Genomic DNA, 20,598 nt, shown 5'->3' with positions numbered 1-20,598 from the left:
GGTCAAACAGTGCTTGAGTCGTACAGTTATGTGCTGACTTTAGTTAAGTCTTGAGCATGCCTACTACATACCGGGTCCTATACTAGGTAAGTTCATATATAGTATGAAAATACTCAGAGGGGGGGCGCCTGGGTGGCGCAGTCGGTTAAGCGTCCGACTTCAGCCAGGTCACGATCTCGCGGTCCGTGAGTTCGAGCCCCGCGTCAGGCTCTGGGCTGATGGCTCGGAGCCTGGAGCCTGTTTCCGATTCTGTGTCTCCCTCTCTCTCTGCCCCTCCCCCATTCATGCTCTGTCTCTCTCTGTCCCAAAAATAAAAATTAAAAATGTTGAAAAAAAAAAAAAAAAAAAGAAGGATTCTATTTAAAAAAAAAAAAAAAAAGAAAATACTCAGAGGGGACATAAGGAATACATATATTGTTAGCAAGTTTAGTATCTCAGACATGAGAGAAATTTTTGTTTTAAAGAAACTAATGCTTACCAAGTTCGAACCAAACAGAAATACAATAGTTTATTAACTGGCAAGTGAAAAATGTCAAGGCTTAAAAATGTATTAAGAACTCTTAACACCAAGTATATATGGCAAGGCCTCCTTGTAATTCAGACTGAAAGAAGGAAGACACAGGATGATGTATTTTCTTCTTAGATGATCTGATGGATTACTGAAAAGCTAAATGCTGTACGTTTTAGAGAACAGCAATTGGAAATTCATTCTTTCCCCTAAAGGTCTGACTACTTTGTAAACAAACAAACCAAAAACTTAAGCAACATGGGAAATGAGGACATCTGTTAACAACTAGTCCTAACTTTTATAGGATGTTACAGGAGAAGAGTTGAGGGGAGGGGTGGGGCAGGGCGGAGAACAGATAAAGGATACAAATGCAGCTATTGCTTAAATCAGGGATTGTGGAAAAGGCATCCAGAGTGCACATTAAGTGTCTAAATAGCTGTCTGTCCCCGCTTATTCTGGGGGCTCCTTGAGGACAAGGACTTTAGTGCATTTCTCTCTGTATCCCCAGACGCTGCTGTGGTCCCTGGCATGAAGGAGGCCATCAAACAGTGTCTGCTGTATTAATGAACTGTGTGCCCTTTCTTTCCTCCCTTTTTCCCTTTCCCTTCCTTGCAAAGCTTGCAAAACGTGCTGGTAACTTGTTTTCTAGAACTTCCTGAGAGGAACAATGCAGGTTAGAACTAAAATAGCAGAATCTCTTTACATAATCACTGAATGGAACTAAGACTCTAATCTGATTATAAATACCTATGTCACAAACTCAATTACTAAAGTATCAATTCCCATGTGTCTGGTGAGTCTACCATCCAGCTCCTTCTCCATAAAATAATACAAAACACTATCAAATGTTATACTAAATTCCCCCAGGTATCCTTCAAATGGCATAAAAAACACAGAAAACAAGTGTGCGTGGGCTCTCCCACCCTGCCTTGCCTCCATGCCCCACCTCTCTCTCTCTCTCTCTCCCTCTCTCTCTCTCCTTCTCTCTCTCACTCACCAGTTAGAATTGCCATCATTAAGAAGAAAGAGATAAATGTTGGTGAGGATGTGGAGGAATAGGAACCCTTCTGCACTATTGGTGGGAACGTACATTGGTACAACCACTATGAAAGACAGTATGGCGGTTCCCCCCAAAATTAAAAAACAGAACCACCATATATATGAGTTAGTAATCCCACTTTGGGGTATTTAGCCAAAGAAAAACACTAATTTGAAAAGGTATATGCATCCCCATGTTCATTGCAACTTTACAATAGCCCAAGATACTCAAACAACCCAAGTGTCCATCAATAGATGAATGGATTAAAAAAAAATGTAGTGAAAATATATATAATGGAGTGGTATTAAGCCACAAAAAAGGAAGACATTCTGTCATTTGCAACAACATGGATATCCTTTTGAGCCCATTAGGCTAAATGAGAGATGTCAGCCAGACGAGCACTGTGTGGTATCACTTATGTGTGAAATTTTAAAAAGTCAAAGGTGTGAAAACAGAGAATAAAATGGCAGTTGCCAGGGGATAGGAGATGGGGAGGACCAAAGAGATGCCGTTTAAGGGTACAAACTTTCAACGAGTAGTAAATAGACTCTAGAGATGAAACGCACAGTACCTTGAGGATAGACAACAGTATTGTATTATAATCATGAGGCTTGTTAAGACACTAGAACTTAATCATTCCAACTACTAAAAAGAAAGGATAATGATGTAATGTGACAGAGGTGCTAATTATCACTACAACTGCAACCATATTACAATATGTAAATGTATCAAATTAATGTGTCATACACCTTAAGTTTATCCAATGTTATATACCAAATAAATTTCAATTAAAAAAAAAAAGAAAGAACTCTGGGCTCACCACAGCTGGCTGGCTTGCAAGTAAGGTTCTTAGAAATCTCTTTTTAAAAAATAAACTTTCAAAAATGTTTCCACTGAGAAACATTCATTGTGCAATCAGTAATTTAATTGCAAAGGCACCAAATTCGTCAGATTCAGGAAAGAAAAATGAGGCTTCCCTACACAAAGGATTCTGACAAACACAACAAAGGAGGGCTCTAGTAACTTGAATTCCTTCTCAAAGAAATGAATTCAAAGTAAACGCCACCAACAAACTGAAGATTGAATAAATGTCATCACATAATAAACAAGATGACAGGGTGCACTAAACAAACAAGGTTTACAAGGTGTACAGGAAGTATAGAGAGCCATGTAATTTACACATCTGGATACCTCCGCAGTTAAAATATGCCTAGATTGCTTCAGATTCTGTGTCCCCCTCTGTCTCTGCCCCTCCTCCACTTGTGCTCTGTCTCTCTCAAAAATAAACAATAATTTTTTTTTTTTTTAAAAAGGGGGTGCCTGGGTGGCTCAGTCAGTTAAGCATCCAACTTCAGATCAGGTCATGATCTCACGGCTCATGGGTTTGAGCGCCACGTCGGGCTCTGTGCTGGCAGCTCGGAGCCTGGAGCCTGCTTCGGATTTTGTGTCTCCCTCTCTCTCTGCCCCTCCCCAACTTGGGTGGGCTCTCTCGCTCTCTCTCTCAAAAATAAATAAACATTAATTTTTAAAAAAAAAAAATATGCCTAGATGTTAAATCCATCTCTAACGTCAAAATAGTAGCTATCTGGCTCTGGTGACTGAGAGGGAGCTAAGAACCTTAAAGCCTCCCTAAAACTTTGCCTTCAAAAGTATCCCAAGTTAGTCCATCTCTCTGGAGTTTTTCTTGAAATTGACCACTGTTGTGAAGATGAGGCAGTACAGAGAACTTTCTCCTGGAGTGGCTGCCTGCGATGTATCAGCACACCTTCCACTCTAGGGAGGGCCCACCAGTCACCAGGGCTCTCCTTTGTCCATCCCCTTAGGAGGGAAATTGCAAAGTAATCTTGGACTTGTCTCTTTCATCCAGTCGATCCACAAGCCCTGTTGATTCTGCTCTCTTACATCCATTATTTCCCTTCCTCTCTGAGTCCAGTCCTTATCACATGAAGGCAGTATAGTCTCCTTGCTTCAATCTCTTTCCCTACCAACCACACACACTCTCACACACACGCACACTCACACACACGTGTGTGCACACAGCCATTCGATTACTCCTACCTAAAAACTGCTTTCATTTTATTTCCCAGCTTTAAAAAATGATTTCCTACTATCTACATGTTACATAAAATGTATCCACTTGGCATTCATAAATCTCCATAATCGTTTTTCAAATCCCTTCCACTCTACAATGCAATGGTCATTTATTTTAACCAAACTGCCCTTCTGCTTCTAAAATATAACTTAAGCTTTTCAGCTTGTCCATACGAGCTTCTCTTTCCGTCATTTTCTTCCTCCTACTTCAACCTGCCCGGCAAATCTTCCAATAGAGCAGCGTCATTCTCAAATGACCCTGAGTTCAAATCCTGCCTCCACCACTGCCTAATCATAGGTCAGTGAAATCAAGTTACTCAATCTTAACAGTTTCCATACCCTGCCCATAAAATGATGAAATACTGCCTGCCCCACAGAGTTAAGAAGATGGTTGAATGAGGTAACACAATGCCTAGTACATGATCATAATTTTCTTCACTTAAGGCAGAAACTAAATTCCTTTAAATCTTCTTTAGACCCACCACTATACCACATCTATATGATCAATATGATAATCACTCATGAACTCTCTAATTAACCAGAGACAAACATCATTTAGAAAGAGAAGCTAGGGGCACCTGGGTGGCTCAGTCAGTAAAGCATCTGACTCTTGATCTCGGCTCAGGTTACAATCTTATGGTTCGTGAGATCAAGCCCTACATCAGGCTCCTCGCTGACAGGGCAGAACCTGTTTGGGATTCTCTCTCTCCCTCCCTCTCTGCCCCTCCCCCACTTGTGCATGTATGCGCACGTGTTCGCTTGTGTGCGCTCTCTCTCAAAATAAATAAATAAACTTAAAAAACAGAACAAAAAAAAAGGAGCTAAAAAGGAGAAGAAATCATTCGAGCTCTGGAGTCTGCCAAGTTCTGTTCAATCAAGCAAGTCATGGTCATTGCTCTTCCTTGTAGCCATCCTCCTGGGCCAAAGCCAAGCACAGTTGACCTTGGGTTTGAAATGCACCAGTCCACTTATTCTGGATTTTTTTAATATAAATACAGTAATATAAATGTATTTCCTCTTATGATTTTCTTAAAAAACATTTTCTTTTCTCTAGCTTACTTTATCGAAGAATACAGTATATAATACATATAACATACGAAAATCAACTGGTTATGCTATCAGTAAGGCTTCCAATCAACACTAGGCTATTAGTAGTTAAGTTTTGGGAACACCAAAAGTTACACGTGGATTTTCGACTCTACAGAGGGTGATGTCAGTGCCCCTAGCTCCCGTGTTGTTCAAGAGTCAACTGTAGCTATTTTTATATGTCTGAGAGCAATTTACATGGCATAAAATATCTTAACACTGTACCTTACCATAATAAGTCTTGAAAGCTAAGAAATAAAAGATTACCACAGTTTCAATATTATAATCAAATCCTAGAAACAGCCACAACAGCGTGACAATTTTCAATTGATATTTGCTCTGTTTTAAAACACACACACACACACACACACACACACACACACACACGTACGCACACAGACTGACCATAAAAATAAGAAACAGAACACTGAAAGAATTAAAGAAAAATATAAAAAGGGAAAAGGACAATTATACCCTTTTAGCTGTATGGGGTGGGGACAGAGCGGAGGGGATTGAGGAAAAATGTAATTTATTTGTTGCCTTCTCAGCAAACCAAAAGCTTAACGTTATACGATAGGCTCTTTCTCTGATTTTTCATTCTATCAAACATGTGAATTGCATAATAGTATGGTGGTATTTTAAATGCTTGATTGTTGGTATTCACATTTGTTTCTTAGTCTAAGAATTTCTAGAAATAGTGAAAGAATTCAGAAATTCTCAATAATTAATACCATCATTAAACTGTGTATTAAATTAATGATAAAATAACATCAAGAATTAATATCATTACGGGGGGGGATGTTTTAGAGAAGAACAGAGAACAGAGACATAAAGAAAACATAATGTTTTACCAAAGCAAACATGGAGTAAATGCTGAGACTGAACTTTGATAAATCTCTGGCATTTTATATGAAATACAAAAAATATTATAGTACAGTAATCCTGGAAGAACTTAAATAAGGAAGTATAACTTAACCCATTATTTAATCACTGATGAAATTTGTATTATATTAATCTCAACTTTAGGACAAAATGAAGTTTGAAGGGCATCATAATTTGGCAAAATTATTCACATCTTCCACCTTCCACAATAAACACTGATTCACACACACAATTTATTCCTAAGGCTGTTAGGGATATGTACATAGAATGCATAAATGTGAAGGGAGTCAGTGATGAAAATTAATGCCTTTTAGGAAATAAATTGTTTTTTAAAAATATAAAGTTCAAATATAATCACCTGTGACTGTTCTATTTCTGCTTTGTTTAACTTGATTCCAAGGATTTCAGCAGCAACTTTCTGAAAACACAGGAAGACCTACATAACAAAAATAGGTTTAAATGATTTAAAACAGGCATGCTTAGGTTCCTTCAAATAAATTGAATTTTCTAAAAAATGATAAACAGCAAGAATTGCAAAAATATGATGTACCAGGTTATTCCAAAAATAGCTTTGTCAAATACACTAACATTTTAAGAGTAATAATTTTTTTAAATATTGAATCATAATTTGAAAATCATACAATTCACTAAATTGATCTAAACATAAAGGGGCGCCTGGGTGGCTCAGTCAGTTAAGCGTCCGACTTCAGCTCAGGCCATGATCTCGCAGTTCGTGAGTTCAAGCCCTGCGTCGGGCTCTGTGCTGATGGCTCAGAGCCTGGAGCCTGTTTCAGATTCTGTGTCTTCCTCTCTCTCTGACCCTCCCCCGTTCATGCTGTCTCTCTCTGTCTCAAAAATAAATAAACGGTAAAAAAAGAGAAAGTTTTTAAACATAAAGACATTTATCCCTAAAAATTTTAATTTTTAAGATTTTAACATAAAACAATTAATTATAGATACCACATTAAAAACAAAACAAACAAACAAAAACTACTAGTATAACAAACTCCTAGAAGTCCTGGAGAAGATGAAAATAAATTAGCCTATACTTCAGTACCCAGGTTTTTCACTGCCAATTCTGTATCCGTTTTTGGTCTGGGTTTAGCCTATCTCAAAAGGTCTTACTTTCCAACCCTTTAATAATCTTTGTGGCTCTCATAGATTTCAATAAATCCTCCGTATATCTTGAGCAAAACAAGTTAGTAATGTCTACTGTATTTTATCAGTGCAGAGTAAAAGAACAGTAAACTGTTATCACTAAACAGAAATCAACAATACTTTTCTATAAATAGCCTTTCATACATATGTGGCTTATAATGGGGCCCACTATGATTCCTAGGGCTCCAATCGCACACTGACTATGATGTATAACTTGTCTTGCTTCATAAGTGTCTTATCATATTCTTACTCCTACTTATCTCATGATTGCTTACTGAATACTTATTGCAACAAATTTAATTTTGATTTCTAATAAAAAAAAAAGATATACATATACCCAACAGGCATATGTTGTTTACATCCTAAAAAGCATTATACATTATAGTCTGATGGTCAACAGTCAAGGAAAACAAGGAAGCTGGTGTGTTGGAATGGAGACAAAGAGAGGGTTTGTGGAAGAAAATGAGCAAAGAGATGAAGGCAATACAAACCACAAGATCCGGCAGGCTATGGAGGACTTTGGCTTTTACTCTGAGTTAAATGGAAGCCATGAGAAGATGGCCTGATGTGACTTCTATTTTTTTTTTTTAATTTTTTTTTTTTAATGTTTATTTTATTTTTGAGACAGAGAGAGACAGAGCATGAATGGGGGAGGTGCAGAGAGAGAGGGAGACACAGAATCGGAAACAGGCTCCGGGCTCTGAGCCATCAGCCCAGAGCCCGACGCGGGGCTCGAACTCACGGACCCTGAGATCGTGACCTGAGCTGAAGTCGGACGCTTAACCGACTGAGCCACCCAGGCGCCCCGTGACTTCTATTTTAATGCGGTCAATCTGATGATTGTATTGAGTATTCTCTCTGTAGAAGATCAAGGGTACAAAAAGAGAAGCCAGCAAGGACACTGATGTAAGAGATGATGGCAGCTTGAAACGAAGTGGCAGCAAGGAGAGGGTAAAAAATAGTCACCAAATCCTGCACATATCACGAAAGTAGAGCCAACAGGACTTGGCAATAGACAGATGTGGGGTGTGGGATGTAAAAGAAAGACAGGAGTTGAGACTGATTCTAAAATTTTCTCGGCCTTAGCAACAGTAGAAGATCTGCCATTTATTGAACTGGGGAAGACAATGAGGGATTTTAGGAGGGACTATCAAGAGTCCAGTTCTGAACCTGAATTAAGTTAGGGCTGCTTATTAGACATCTAAGTGGAGGTGCTGAGCAGACAATTGGATATACGAGTCTTGAGTTTAGGGAAGAGGTCTGGTCAAAGCCCTGAGCCTAAATGAGATGACCAAGGGAGTAAGTTTAGAAAAAGATACCCAAGGACTGAGCCCTAGGGCACTCCAATTATTCAGAAGTTGGAGAGACAAGGAATCAGCAAAATGCAATGAAAGAGAGTAGCTAGCAAGGGAAGAGGAGAACCAGGAGGGGCAGTATCCTGGAAGGTAATGAGGAAAGTATTTCAAAGAAGAGAGAGTGATCAGCTATTTCACATGCCACAACTAAGTCCAGTAAGATGAGGACTAAGAACTGACCACCGCATTAAGCAAAAAGGAGGTCACTGGTGACTTTAATAACGGTAGTGTGCATCAAATACTGGGGGCAAAAGTCCAACCGCAACTGTTCAAGAAAAACTGCAAAGAGAGAACTGGGAGCTACTCTTTCAAAACATCCCACTGAAACCAGGGGAAAGAAAGAAAGCTAGAGCTCAAGAAGGATGTGGGCTCCACAGTTCCTTGTCTTTAAGATAAGAGAAGTCATAATATTTGATATGCAGATAGAATAATCCAGTAGACAGAAAACAAGCAATGATGTAGGAAGAAGAGAGAACTGCTGAGCAATGTTCTTCACTAGGCAAGGAGAAATGGGACTAACACACACTGAACCTGGGAGCACAGAAGGTCTCCCACAGTAATCGTAGAGAAGACAGGAAATACGGGAACAGAGGCAGCAAACATGGCAAGTAGGGGTAAATGTGGCAAGAGTATGCAGCTGTCTTCTGTTGGCTTCAAACTCCTTATAAACTAGGAAAAAAGGCCATCAGCAGAGAGAATGGACGAGGAAATGCTGAAGATCTGAGGAGAGAAGAGAAGTGATAAAAACAGTCAACAGCTCATCCTAGGTGAGCAGCAGAGACATGGTCTAGGGACACGTGGCATAATTACTGGGCAGCATTAAGGGCCTACCTCAGGTTGATGAGTATGAATTTTGAGTGAAACAGCTAGCATGCCTCTGTTCAAATACTTGGGTACGGCCACAAAACAGTGGGGGCTTGCTGTAAACCAGAGTGAAGACTTAGCCAAGTGAGTCTGATACTCTCAAAGTGGGGAAATGGAATTAAGGGCATATGCACGGCCATAATTTTGATTGCACCTGAGATTTAAGTTAGGAAAAGAGGAAAATGAGAACATGACAGGAGGTGAGGAACATTAAAAATATGTTCAGATCAGGGTCTACAGGTCCTGCCTGGACTGCAGATTGACTGGATTAGGGCAGTCAGGGGTATGAGCTGGAAAGATGGGGGGGGTGGTCAGTGATTAGGACGTCTGACACTGAGACAGAGATGACAAAAGAGCTGCAGTGATTTGTAATGACAGAGCACGGGAGCCAGTGGCTGAGGTGGAGTGTGGAGGACAAAGAACATGGAACCACCGAGGATTATGACCAAGGTAGTATTAGAGAAAAGTACAGTAAATTAGGAGTGCAACTCCTCAAGCGACGAGGAGAATAACCTCTAGATGGAGAGGACTACAAGTGTCAAAGTGATTCCATAAGAACAAACGACTTCAAAGTTGCATTTAAAAAGAAAATAATGAGGATTTTTAGTGGTGGCTCAACATAAGTACACAAAAAATACTGAGTGGTTAAACACAAAGTAAAATACTGGAAGTTAAAATAATTCCAAAATGACAAAAGACTCCAAGGAAGATAAATGAGAGTAGAAGCCCAGCCCATGGATAGACTTACCAAGGAGTACTGATTTTTGTATGTTTTTAAGTGGCATGTGTGGGTATGTGCTGATGTTTGCATTATCTTGGGGCAAAGGGTTCCTATAATAATCAGAAAATAAATAGATAATGAAATCTTTAAAAGTTTAACCTTGATCAATCAAAGAAATTAAAATAGGAAAATACTTTTTTTTTTTGCCTACCAAATTGACAAAGATTTAAAAGTAAATACATAAATCCTGGATGTTAAAAAATAGTGCCATGATATGGCACTCATTGGTGGTAGTATGGATTATTAAATCTATTTAGTAATATTAAGTGACATGGCAAAACTTTCTGCATATAAATTTTTAAATAAAAGTAAAACGCAAAATTATTTCTACATTATGATCTTAATTTTTTAAATAAACATTTAGTGCAGTTCAAAACGCTGGAGTGTCACCGCTTGGGTTTACAAATCCTATCCCCACCACTCATTAGCTGTGCACCCTGGACCCCATTACATCATCTCTCCAGGACTCATCCTTAGCACAGAGATAGCGAGAGAATGAGAGAACCACAGTGCAGTCACGAAGCAAGCATTCAGTGAGTTCAATTCGCTAGCAGCAACAGCAGTAATGTTGAGTATTTGTGCGCATCAGAAAAAGAAAACTATGGGGCGCCTGGGTGGCGTAGTCGGTTAAGCGTCCGACTTCAGCCAGGTCACGATCTCGCGGTCCGTGAGTTCGAGCCCCGCGTCAGGCTCTGGGCCGATGGCTCGGAGCCTGGAGCCTGTTTCCGATTCTGTGTCTCCCTCTCTCTCTGCCCCTCCCCCGTTCATGCTCTGTCTCTCTCTGTCCCAAAAATAAATAAAAAAAAAAAAAAAAGAAAAGAAAACTATAAGGAATCAAATGAGGTTGTGAGTGGTCACCTCTGGATGCTGAGATAATGTATGATTTATACGTTCTTTTTCTTTTCTTATGTTCTTTTTAACTCTCATATTTTTAAATTCCCTAAAATATCCATAAAATTACGCTAAATGAATTGCAAATGTAATACAGACCAATTAAACATTATATCTATTTTATATCTTCAACAGGAATCAATTTGTTCCAAAAGTTATGTCTGGGACGTATACTTCCTATGAATATTATTAATAAATAAAAGATCACTTATAATATGCAGTATTCATTATTTTACTTACAGAGTCTCCTGTCTTTGCTGAGACAAAGTGGCTACTAAAACCATTTTCCTGGCAAAACCGTAAATGTTTATCAGGTTTTACTGTTCGCATATGCTCCAAATCAACTAGAAAAGTGAACAAAAACAAACAGAACAAAACTCAGTATCAGAGTCAATCAATACATTGTTAACAAGTTTAACTGTGACTTACTTTCCAATATTATATCCCAGCTTAGACACTATCTGTGTAACCTTGAGCAATTTCTTTAACCTCTTTATGCTTGAGTCTATAAATCTAAAAACGGAGAATAACAAATAGACCTCCCTCATATAGTTATTTGAGAATGACTCCTTGAACATTGCACAATGACCAGCACATGAAAAGGGCTCAAAAAACGGAAAGTACTCATTCCTATTATCTACAGCCTCAGGCACACTGATGAGACACAAAAAAGATCTCATCTTGGCATCACATGTTTAAACACAATGATTACAGTGGACTGTTGAACATCATGGGTTTGAACTTACACGTGGACTTCTACCGTATAGTACTCTCAATGTATTTTCTCTTCCTTGTGACTTGCTTGATAGCATTCTTTTCTCTACCTGACTTTACTGAAAGAATATATAATACATATAGCGAATAAAAAATGTGTTCATTGACAGTTTATGTTATCAGTAAGCCTTCCAGTCAATAGCAGGCTGTTAGTGGTTATGTTTTGGGGAAGCCAAAAGTTATACATGGATTTTCGACTATGCGAGGGATGGGCACACCTAACCCCCATGTTGTTCAAAGGTCACTGTAATTGAAAGCAAGATGCACTTCCCCAAGCACATTTAGTTTGAAACAACTTAATTACCTTAATAATTACAATAGTTCTATAATCCCTAGAAACTTTAATGTTAACACAAATACAAAATTAATTTTGTGCCAAAAGATAACAATATTTTGTTGCATGTTTACTTTATTTATAGCCACAGTTTGATTTCACAAAGATACAGCTCAGTTGCTTTCCAAATCTAAAGTGTACATTTTGAAAGTAATGGGCAAACGACTATTTCCTTGAAAGTTGTAGGTACTTTAAAGCAAAGCACGGTACCAAAGCCAATACTGGCTTTATCCAGCACAGTCTATTTTTTCAAATGTGATCCTTTATTGAACAGTTTCTCCTTTTACAACACTACAGACCCTATAAGGGTGTTGACTCAATGCCGTCAAATTATAAGGCAAATATATTCACAGGATTTAAGGACAACTAGGCTCTTTGAGTCAATATAGGAAAAAAAAACTTAAACTGATTTCCTGAGGAAGGGACCCAACTGACTTGTAAAAACTTGTAAATTTGCAAATCTACTAAGCCTACATAATAGTGGCAATTGATTATCAACTAAAAAATGCTCTCATACTACATAAAAGGCTTTATTTAATATTATATCGAAGGTCTTTAGTTTGTAGGCTCAACAGATCTTTCTCTAGGAGATTTCTGATCTAGTGGGAGATTTCTGAGTCCCATTTACACTGCTTAGCTTGGATAATGTGGAGCTTTTTTTCCTTTCTGGCCACAAGTGCTGTTCCTTCAACATCACCGAGACCTTATTTACAAGAACAAGCCAAAAAATGTCCAGATACCACAGGCATCAATTTGTAGAAGACTAAAATACTGAGCTATTAGCACTGACATTTATACAACTAGTTTATCATAATATTGAGGCTAAAATGCTTTCCTAATGCAACATGAGTAAGAACAAATCATGTCACTAAGAAAATTACCCAATGAAATCACTGTCCAATTAAAAAGAAACAAACATGAAGTTTGTCACTTAATGTGTGTGTGCATTTGTCTTTTCAAATGGAATAGTCTATCAGTGTTCTGTTTTTTCTTTCTCTTTCTTCCTCCCTACCACCTGCCCCCCAACTCCCTAACTGCCACTTACATTTATCTATAGCACTGGGGAATTAACCACCCAAGTACGAGCTTTTTTCCTAATGAAGATAACCATGAGAAACTAGTACTATCACTGGTCAACTGAAAACAGCAGCAACATTTATCCAACAAACATTTATTGAGTACCTATTATATACCAAGCACTGTGGGAGGCAGTGAGAACCCAAAGACAAAAAGCATATAACCCATGGGGCGCCTGGGTGACTCAGTCAGTTAACTGTCTAACTTTGGCTCAGATCATGATCTCACGGCTCACAAGTTCGAGTCCCACGTCGGGCTCTGTGCTGACCGCTCAGAGCCTGGAGCCTGCTTCGGATTCGTGTCTCCCTCTCTCTCTGCCCCTTCCCCACTCACACTCTGTCTCTGTCTCTCTCTCCCTCTCAAAAATAAACATTAAGAATAAAAAAGAAAGAAAAGACAAAAAGAAAAATATACAATCCAGGTCCTAAAAAAGCCACCACCCTACTTTAAGAACATAAAAGACCATCAGAAACATTATTTTAAATAACTGAGAGTCCGACAAAGGAGACAGCAGATAAAGAAAAGGCCCTCACAGAACTTCACCAAAAGTTTTCCTCTGTTCTGTTAGAATTTAGTGGTCAACCCTGAAGAGGACACAGTTACTAGAATACTTAATTCTAAATAACCCAGAAATGTACACCCTGAAGATAAAGTTATGGTGAGACAATGCTAAAATCTTTCCTTTCTTCACTTTTAAGGGCATCCTTAAGATTATTATCCAGTAGTCATCTATCATACATGCGACAATACTCTCACTGCTACCGTTTAATTTCTTTTATGTCCTTCAGTGAGCTACATCATCTTTCCAGTTCTCATATTTTATTTTTGAAAATGGAATAAAAATGTCCTAATAACAGTAATACATACTCATTTCCCAAACATTCTGGCATATATCCTTCCAATATCTAAGCAACTGAAGGACAAAGGCATTAACATCATACATACGTGCAATTCCTTTCACCTCAACCACACTACAACTCTGCTTAAACATGGGCTTAACAATCTTTTTTTTTTAATTTTTTAAATGTTTACTTTTAAAGGAGAGAGAGACAGAGGGTGAGCAGGGGAGGGGCAGAGAGAGGGGGAGACACAGAATCCGAAGCAGGCTCCAGACTCCAAGCTGTGAGCACAGAGCCCGACACAGGGCTTGAACCCACAAACCGTGAGATCAGGACCTGAGCCAAAGTTGGATGCTCAACCGAATGAGCCACCCAGGCTCCCCTGGGCTTAACAATTTCTAAGGACAGCCACTTTATTGATCACTCATTCATTTGGTTATATAGGAGTGCCTATTATGGCCAGGCACTGTCCTGGGTGCTGGGGACCCAAGGAGCTTACATTTTAGTAAAGGCAAGAGACTGACAAATAAAATAACATAGTATGGCAACTGCTAATAGATCTTATGGAGAAAAATAAAGGGCACAGGAGGGGAAGTACTATTTTAAACAGGTAAGCCAAAGACCTTCAGAAGGCTAAGGGGCAAGGAAATCTGGGAAAAGCCTTCCAAGCAGAAGAAACTGTAAGGACAACGGCATTAAATGAAGATTATGCATAGCAGTAAAAGAAAAGCCAGGAGGCCAGAGTGGCTGAAATGAGTTAACAAGAAAGGGAAACAGTAGGGAATGAGGTTTAAAAAGCTAGGAACCAGATCACAAAGGGTGTGCAGGTCACATTTCATAAGGTTAATATGGGCTGCTCTGCAGAGAATAAACTACAGAGTCACATGTAAAGCAGAGAAGCCATTGAGGAAGCTACTGTAAAAATCTAAGAAAACAAGCAAACAAACAAACAAACAAACAAAACCATCAGGAAAGAAAACAGAGCCAAGAGAGACTGGGTTGCAGAGATTGTACGTATTTTTTAAGTCCCTGGATCACACCACACCTGAACACAGCATAGTTATTGGGTTTTTCAGTTATGTAAGGCAATAAAATTCCCTCTAATCTTGTCCAAAAAAAAAAAAAAATATATATATATATATAAGAAAGAGAAGATAGTAGTTTGGACAATACTCTAGTTGGTAGCAGTAGAGATGATAAAAAGTAGGGCAGATTCTCAATATATTTTTGGAATAAAAAGTAAATACAAAATACTAATGGATTTGATGTGGGATGTGAGAGATTCTGAGAAATCACTTGCAGATAGTAACCTGGATTTAAGATGAGACACAGTATATTACAGGTCTTGTTCCAGCCACATTCAGCTACATAGGTGGGGGTGCATTCAAGCAGAGAAATTACTTACTAATTAAGCAGAGAAACTGTACCATGTACAATTACTGCAAAGAAGGCCAGGTAAATTGAGGACAGTAAACGTAAGGAAGTGATTATTTTGATGAAGCGTGAAATCCAAGTTGAGTAAAGAAAGGTTCAGGAAATTGAAAACTGTTAAGATGTAATTGGTAACTGATGTTAAGGTTTTGTGTGGGTCTAAAACTTACTGGAGTTGAGGTACTAAAGAAGCTGAGTTGGAAAGACAGGAGATAATGGACAGATTGGGATATATGAAATTAGTATCAATACTATGGGAAAAGCTCAGAAACTGTTAATGACTAGGTCTTCAGAATAACTCTGTTGGTGTCGATCGGGGGCAAGATGACCGGAGGTAAAGGATTCATGGAACATGAGAGACCAAGGACAGTCCATATGGATACTGAAACTACCAAGAATGGTGACAGTGACAGCAATGGTGTGACTGTAACCCAGGTGAAATTTCTCTGAGAAATTCAAGGAATGATTCAGGCAGGGGTTGGCTGATAAGGCCAACAAATACAAGTAGCAAGAGGTATAATCACATGGCTTGATAGTCAAATCTAAGGGTTTTAGGGAAGACAAAGGAGAATGGTCTGAAAAGAGGCATATGAACAAGGTCACCTATCCCACCTCCAGTCCTTACTGATAAGGCAGATAATGGGTCTTTAGGTATTGGGCCCTGAATCATTAGCTAACTGAGCTAACAACTCAAGACCCAATCTTGAATCTAAAGTTGTCACTTCATCCTTCATTTGGCCCTAATTCCAATGGAATACTAACTCCATAAGTTGATGTGATGGTTCAAAATTTATCCACTTGGGTAACTTTCAGGGTAAAGTGGCCTGTATATTAGAATACAGAGACCGATTTTATGAGTAACAAGAAGTAAATGATGTTTAATAAACAATTATTCTAATAAGTCACATCACATCAAATATCATCATAAAGAGTTATTACAAAAAATTATTCATACACCAGTAGATGATCTTTGTTACTATTTTATTGATCTGGAGTGATATATTACATATAAGAACTACTCTCATACAAGAAATAACTTTTCTGAAATTCTCAATTGTTTGCACTAAGGCAAATATAGGGGAGAAAAACAAAAAAAAAACTGTGGTTCTTCAAAAATTCACTGATTTACCTCAAGAAGTAAGACATGGTAAGTAAAGAATGCAGTCTCCAAAGCCAGACTGCCTAGGTTTGATTTCCTATTCTATTACCACTTGTGGAATTTTGAACAAATCAATCCCTTTATCTCAGTTTTCTCACCTATAAGAGGAGGCAATAACAATACCTACCTCATAATGTTACTGTGATAGATAAAATAAGGAAATACGTATAAAGCACATGCAGCACTGATTGGTACATGGTAAGGCGCATACTATGTGACTGGCACATACTCAGTAAGTATTAGTGTATTATGGTCTGTCTATCCATTCATTTATTCGTGAATTATTTACTCAGCACCTTTTAAGTGCTATAACTGCTAGGAAGGCTAAGAGAAACACATGTAGACAGATATTATACAATGGAATTCTGAGACCAAGAGAACAATAGTGGTCTGTATAAGACAAGGTACAGCAAGAGAAAAGAGAAATGAAATTTCTAGAATTGCTCAGAGGGCTAGGAAAGATGTCACAGAGAAGATGATGCTTCAGTTGCCTCCTAAACGATGAGGGGAAAAAAAACAATCACACAACCTTGGGGATAGAGAGGATGAACATTCCTTAACAACATCAGCAAAAAAAAAAAAAAAAAAAAAAAAAATGTGCATGAGCATCTGGAAGAACCTGGCTTCCAAGAACTGGTGAAATCAGCAGGGCTGGGGCATGAGGGTCCTGTATGGGGTGCTAAGGAGTTCATACACATATAGGTCCCACCTACACAGCCACATTTTCACCCATCTTACCTTATGTATTCCAGTCCACCTGAGCAAAACTATAGGCACAAAAAGGAAATCCCTCTGGGTGACATATATTAGCAAACCCTCATCTTTCCCCTGTTGGGTTCAAAGCACTTCCATTCACTATACAGTGACAACTCCTTGCTTCCAAATTCAGAGACCATTCAAAAGAAAATTACAAATGATAAAAAAAGGGTGCACTCCTACAGATTTGATGAATATGGCGTTTTTTTTTCCGTTTAGCCAGCTTGTATATGGAAATAGTTACCATTATCTGTAACTTTCAAAATAGAAGGTGGCAAGTGTTACACATGTGCAGCTGATGATTCTTCCTCCCCAAAGTTGTAACAATCCTACATTAATCAAACTACAGATGACTCACTGGGGGAGGAGGAGCAGATGGGGAGTGACAGGAGCCAAGAGAGTAATGATGACAGTTTCATACGATGGCTATAGGAGACCTCTTTCATCTGAGACATAAAGGATGAGAACAAGCCAATCAGGCTAAGAGGAGGCTGGAGGAGAGAAATGTTGCAGTCACTGGAACTAGGACAAAACCAAACAGAGGAAAACCAAGAAACATAATGATCAAGAGTGGGGACATGTGGCATGTGTAACAGGAAGATAGGAGCCAAATTCAGCAACATGAAGCCCTTGCAGGGTCATAGCCCATGGCACGATGTGATCTTGTGTTTTGAAAAAATTACTTGGATAGAAAAGATGAGGAGAAAGGATGGGAGGGCAAAAACAGAGAGAAACCATTCTACGAGACTCCAGAAACAATCTAAACTCCGTTTCAAAATCTGCAAAACACTCGGACCTGGTAACACTCCTGGCAAATAGGTAAAGCACTCATCTAACTCACACATAAAAGAACCAAGGCTCACGGTGACTTAACCACAGACCCAATGCTAGTTGTCAGTAGCACCAGAATTAGAACCAAGCCATTCAATGTCTTGCAAAGAAGAATGAACATCAGCCTTGGGGATGATGTTTCCTTATTTTATCTAACATCAACCTAACAGAGATTTAGTTAAAAGAATATAGATATACAAACTTTAAATTCTCATCATTATAAAAAAGTAAACTATTAAATACCTGGTTACTACTCATTAGTACTTTAAAAGTATTCATTACTAACAGTAAATCATAAAATTGAGCCCATCAACATTATAAACTAAGATACTCTTTGCCTTAGCACTTGATTATATAAAGTCTTTTGCAAAGTACTTGCAGCTGTACAAATTGTGAAATTACATAATGTTTAAAAATGATCCATCATGATTAGCCCAAATATGACAAGTAAAATACCTTTAATAATGTACTAAATTTGATTTACATGTGCTTAAAATATGTATATATTTTGACTTCTAAAACACACACACTAATATTAATTAGCCAAGTATATGAGAACTTCTCTTTGTAAGTCCTATTTGTTTACTGGCATTCAGGCATCCTTATTCAGGACCTCCACTACATCTACCAATAGGATTACTGATATAATGAACAGAGCAGTCTTCAAAGTTATAGTACCAAATGTAATAAATAGCTTAAAAACTAGGTATATTAAAAAAAAACATATCAAATGTATAATAATCAGAGCTACTGATAAGAGACTAAGTGATGAAAAATTTTAAGATTTTTAAAATCTAAAAAACATAATAGTATTTTTTTTATTTTGGTCTGAAACTTTACAATATTCCTATTTTCCTAATATTCATTTTTCAACATGATATAAAAACAGATTCTATAATGAATATGACTTTTTCATCCAAGCCCGAATGTATTACTACAGGTTTTTACAAAAAGGGAAAGCGCTCTACGATGCTAATTATTGTCTATATATATGCTAAATATTAGTGTCTATTCCCTATCAGTGGAAAGAAAGCATTAAAAGGATAAACTGGTTTTGCCCCTCAGTTCATATATGATGGCAGAAACAGAATATTCTCCGTGAAATGACTGTAAAATATGTTGCTGTCTAACTTAAAGAAGTAAAAGCAAAATAGAAACACAGCACTTGTACAGATTTTCACAGTAATTTTTAGGGTATCAAGGAAACATCTAGAGTGTTGATCTGGTTATACTCAATTCAAACAAACTACTTGTCACATTAACTACCTCCAGGAAGTTACTCCAAACACAAAATAAACTGTTTATGCCCCTACTCAGATAGATAACATGACAGATTGTTATTAGTTGAAGACAGATGAAATACATTAATTTGATTGTGAGCATGTGTTTAATTTTACCCTGCCATGTACACTCTCTAATGCTGTCTTTCTCTGATGACACAGTAAATCATACTGTATTAGAAGAATTGCTAATGCCACAAAATAAAAAATTACCAGAACTTGACTTTGTAGATTCTTAAACCAACCTTCTTAAAAAAACATAACTGCCTGGAAATCACTGTGTTCCACAGATAAAGAAAAAAGGTGTCATCAAAGAAACTACTTTAGTTTCGAGTATAAATTTAAAGACCTCAACGCAGTTTACCATTTTTCCTGTACACTAGATGTTTTATATGTGTGTACATATATATATATATATGTATGTGTGTGTGTATATACTAATTTTTGTATTTATTTATCAAATGTCTCTTCCTTTCTTTTCCATTGTCTACTGTGTTTTAAGTGTTTAACCTTATCAATGTGTATAAGCACTTTCTTTGATAAGGACATTTGCCAAATTTGTTCCAAACATTCCCCTCAGGTTAGGATTTTCCTTTCAATTGTTTCATGATGCTTTAGAAACACAGAAATTCGGATTTCATGAAATCAAATACACTGAGATGGCAAACTCATTACTTAAGACCTGCTAATTTGGTTCTTTTGTTACGTGCAGCTAAAAACAAAAGCAGATGAGCACAGGAAAGCACAGAACACAAGAGCCACTGACAAAGTTGGTGTTGAATAAAGACAAAAACATTTTTAAGCTCTTAAAAGAAATAAAAGGATCAACTGTGTCTAAAATAATACGCAGTGGACCCTCGAAGGACTGAGTTTGAGCTGCATGCGTCCACTTGCATGTTGGCCTTTCTTTTTTCTTTTTTGAGTTCCAGTCCCACTTCCTTTTTATTTAAATAACCAAAGCCACTGCCTTGGCACAGCAGAGGGAGGCTGGGCTGGAGTAAGAGGCGGCAGTAAGTAGTATGACCTACGGGGGGAGGGGGGGGACGGGGGAGGGGTGGTGGAAGGGAAGCAGTGCCTGAGTCACACCGGGCTCCCCACACGGGCGCCCCACACCCCTCCCCCCTCCGTCAGGTTCGGCAGTCCCGGCTGTGGGATTAGGGGCACCAGAGAGGAGACATCAGGTAATGATGTCTCACCAAGTCCCAGAGACCTTGGGGATGGGGACTAAGTCAGCTCTGGCCAGTGGCAGAGCCAGGGCATCCCAGTCTGGGGTCACGGGGCCTGGGCTGCAGTGGCAGCTAAGGTTTGTCCCGCAATGTTGAAGACACCAGAAGCTAAGCCTTGCCGGGCCTCTGAGCGCTGGCATCTGTTCGACAGTACAAGGAGCGGACCTGCCTGCACATCACACTTCCCGGGACAGTGATGCCGGTGAAGAACATCAGATGACAAAACCACAAACAAC

The 20,598-nt window shown here is 38.5% G+C and overlaps 1 protein-coding gene across 6 annotated transcripts in view; it reads right to left on the bottom strand.

Moving 5' to 3' along the window:
- RAB28 (RAB28, member RAS oncogene family) overlaps nt 1-20,598 on the bottom strand; it is a 115,011-nt gene that overhangs the window by 33,547 nt on the left and 60,866 nt on the right. For all 6 annotated transcript variants that reach the window (XM_058723080.1, XM_058723079.1, XM_058723083.1 and 3 more), the window contains exons 5-6: nt 10,896-10,999; nt 5,965-6,042 (exon numbers count right to left, since the gene is read on the bottom strand). In XM_058723080.1, coding sequence (XP_058579063.1) covers nt 5,965-6,042; nt 10,896-10,999 — 182 coding nt within the window. The remainder of the gene's footprint in view (nt 1-5,964; nt 6,043-10,895; nt 11,000-20,598) is intronic.

The sequence above is a fragment of the Neofelis nebulosa genome, chromosome 3 (assembly GCF_028018385.1).
Source record: "Neofelis nebulosa isolate mNeoNeb1 chromosome 3, mNeoNeb1.pri, whole genome shotgun sequence".
NCBI lineage: Eukaryota > Metazoa > Chordata > Mammalia > Carnivora > Felidae > Neofelis > Neofelis nebulosa.
This window is presented reverse-complemented; position numbering and strand designations above follow the sequence as displayed.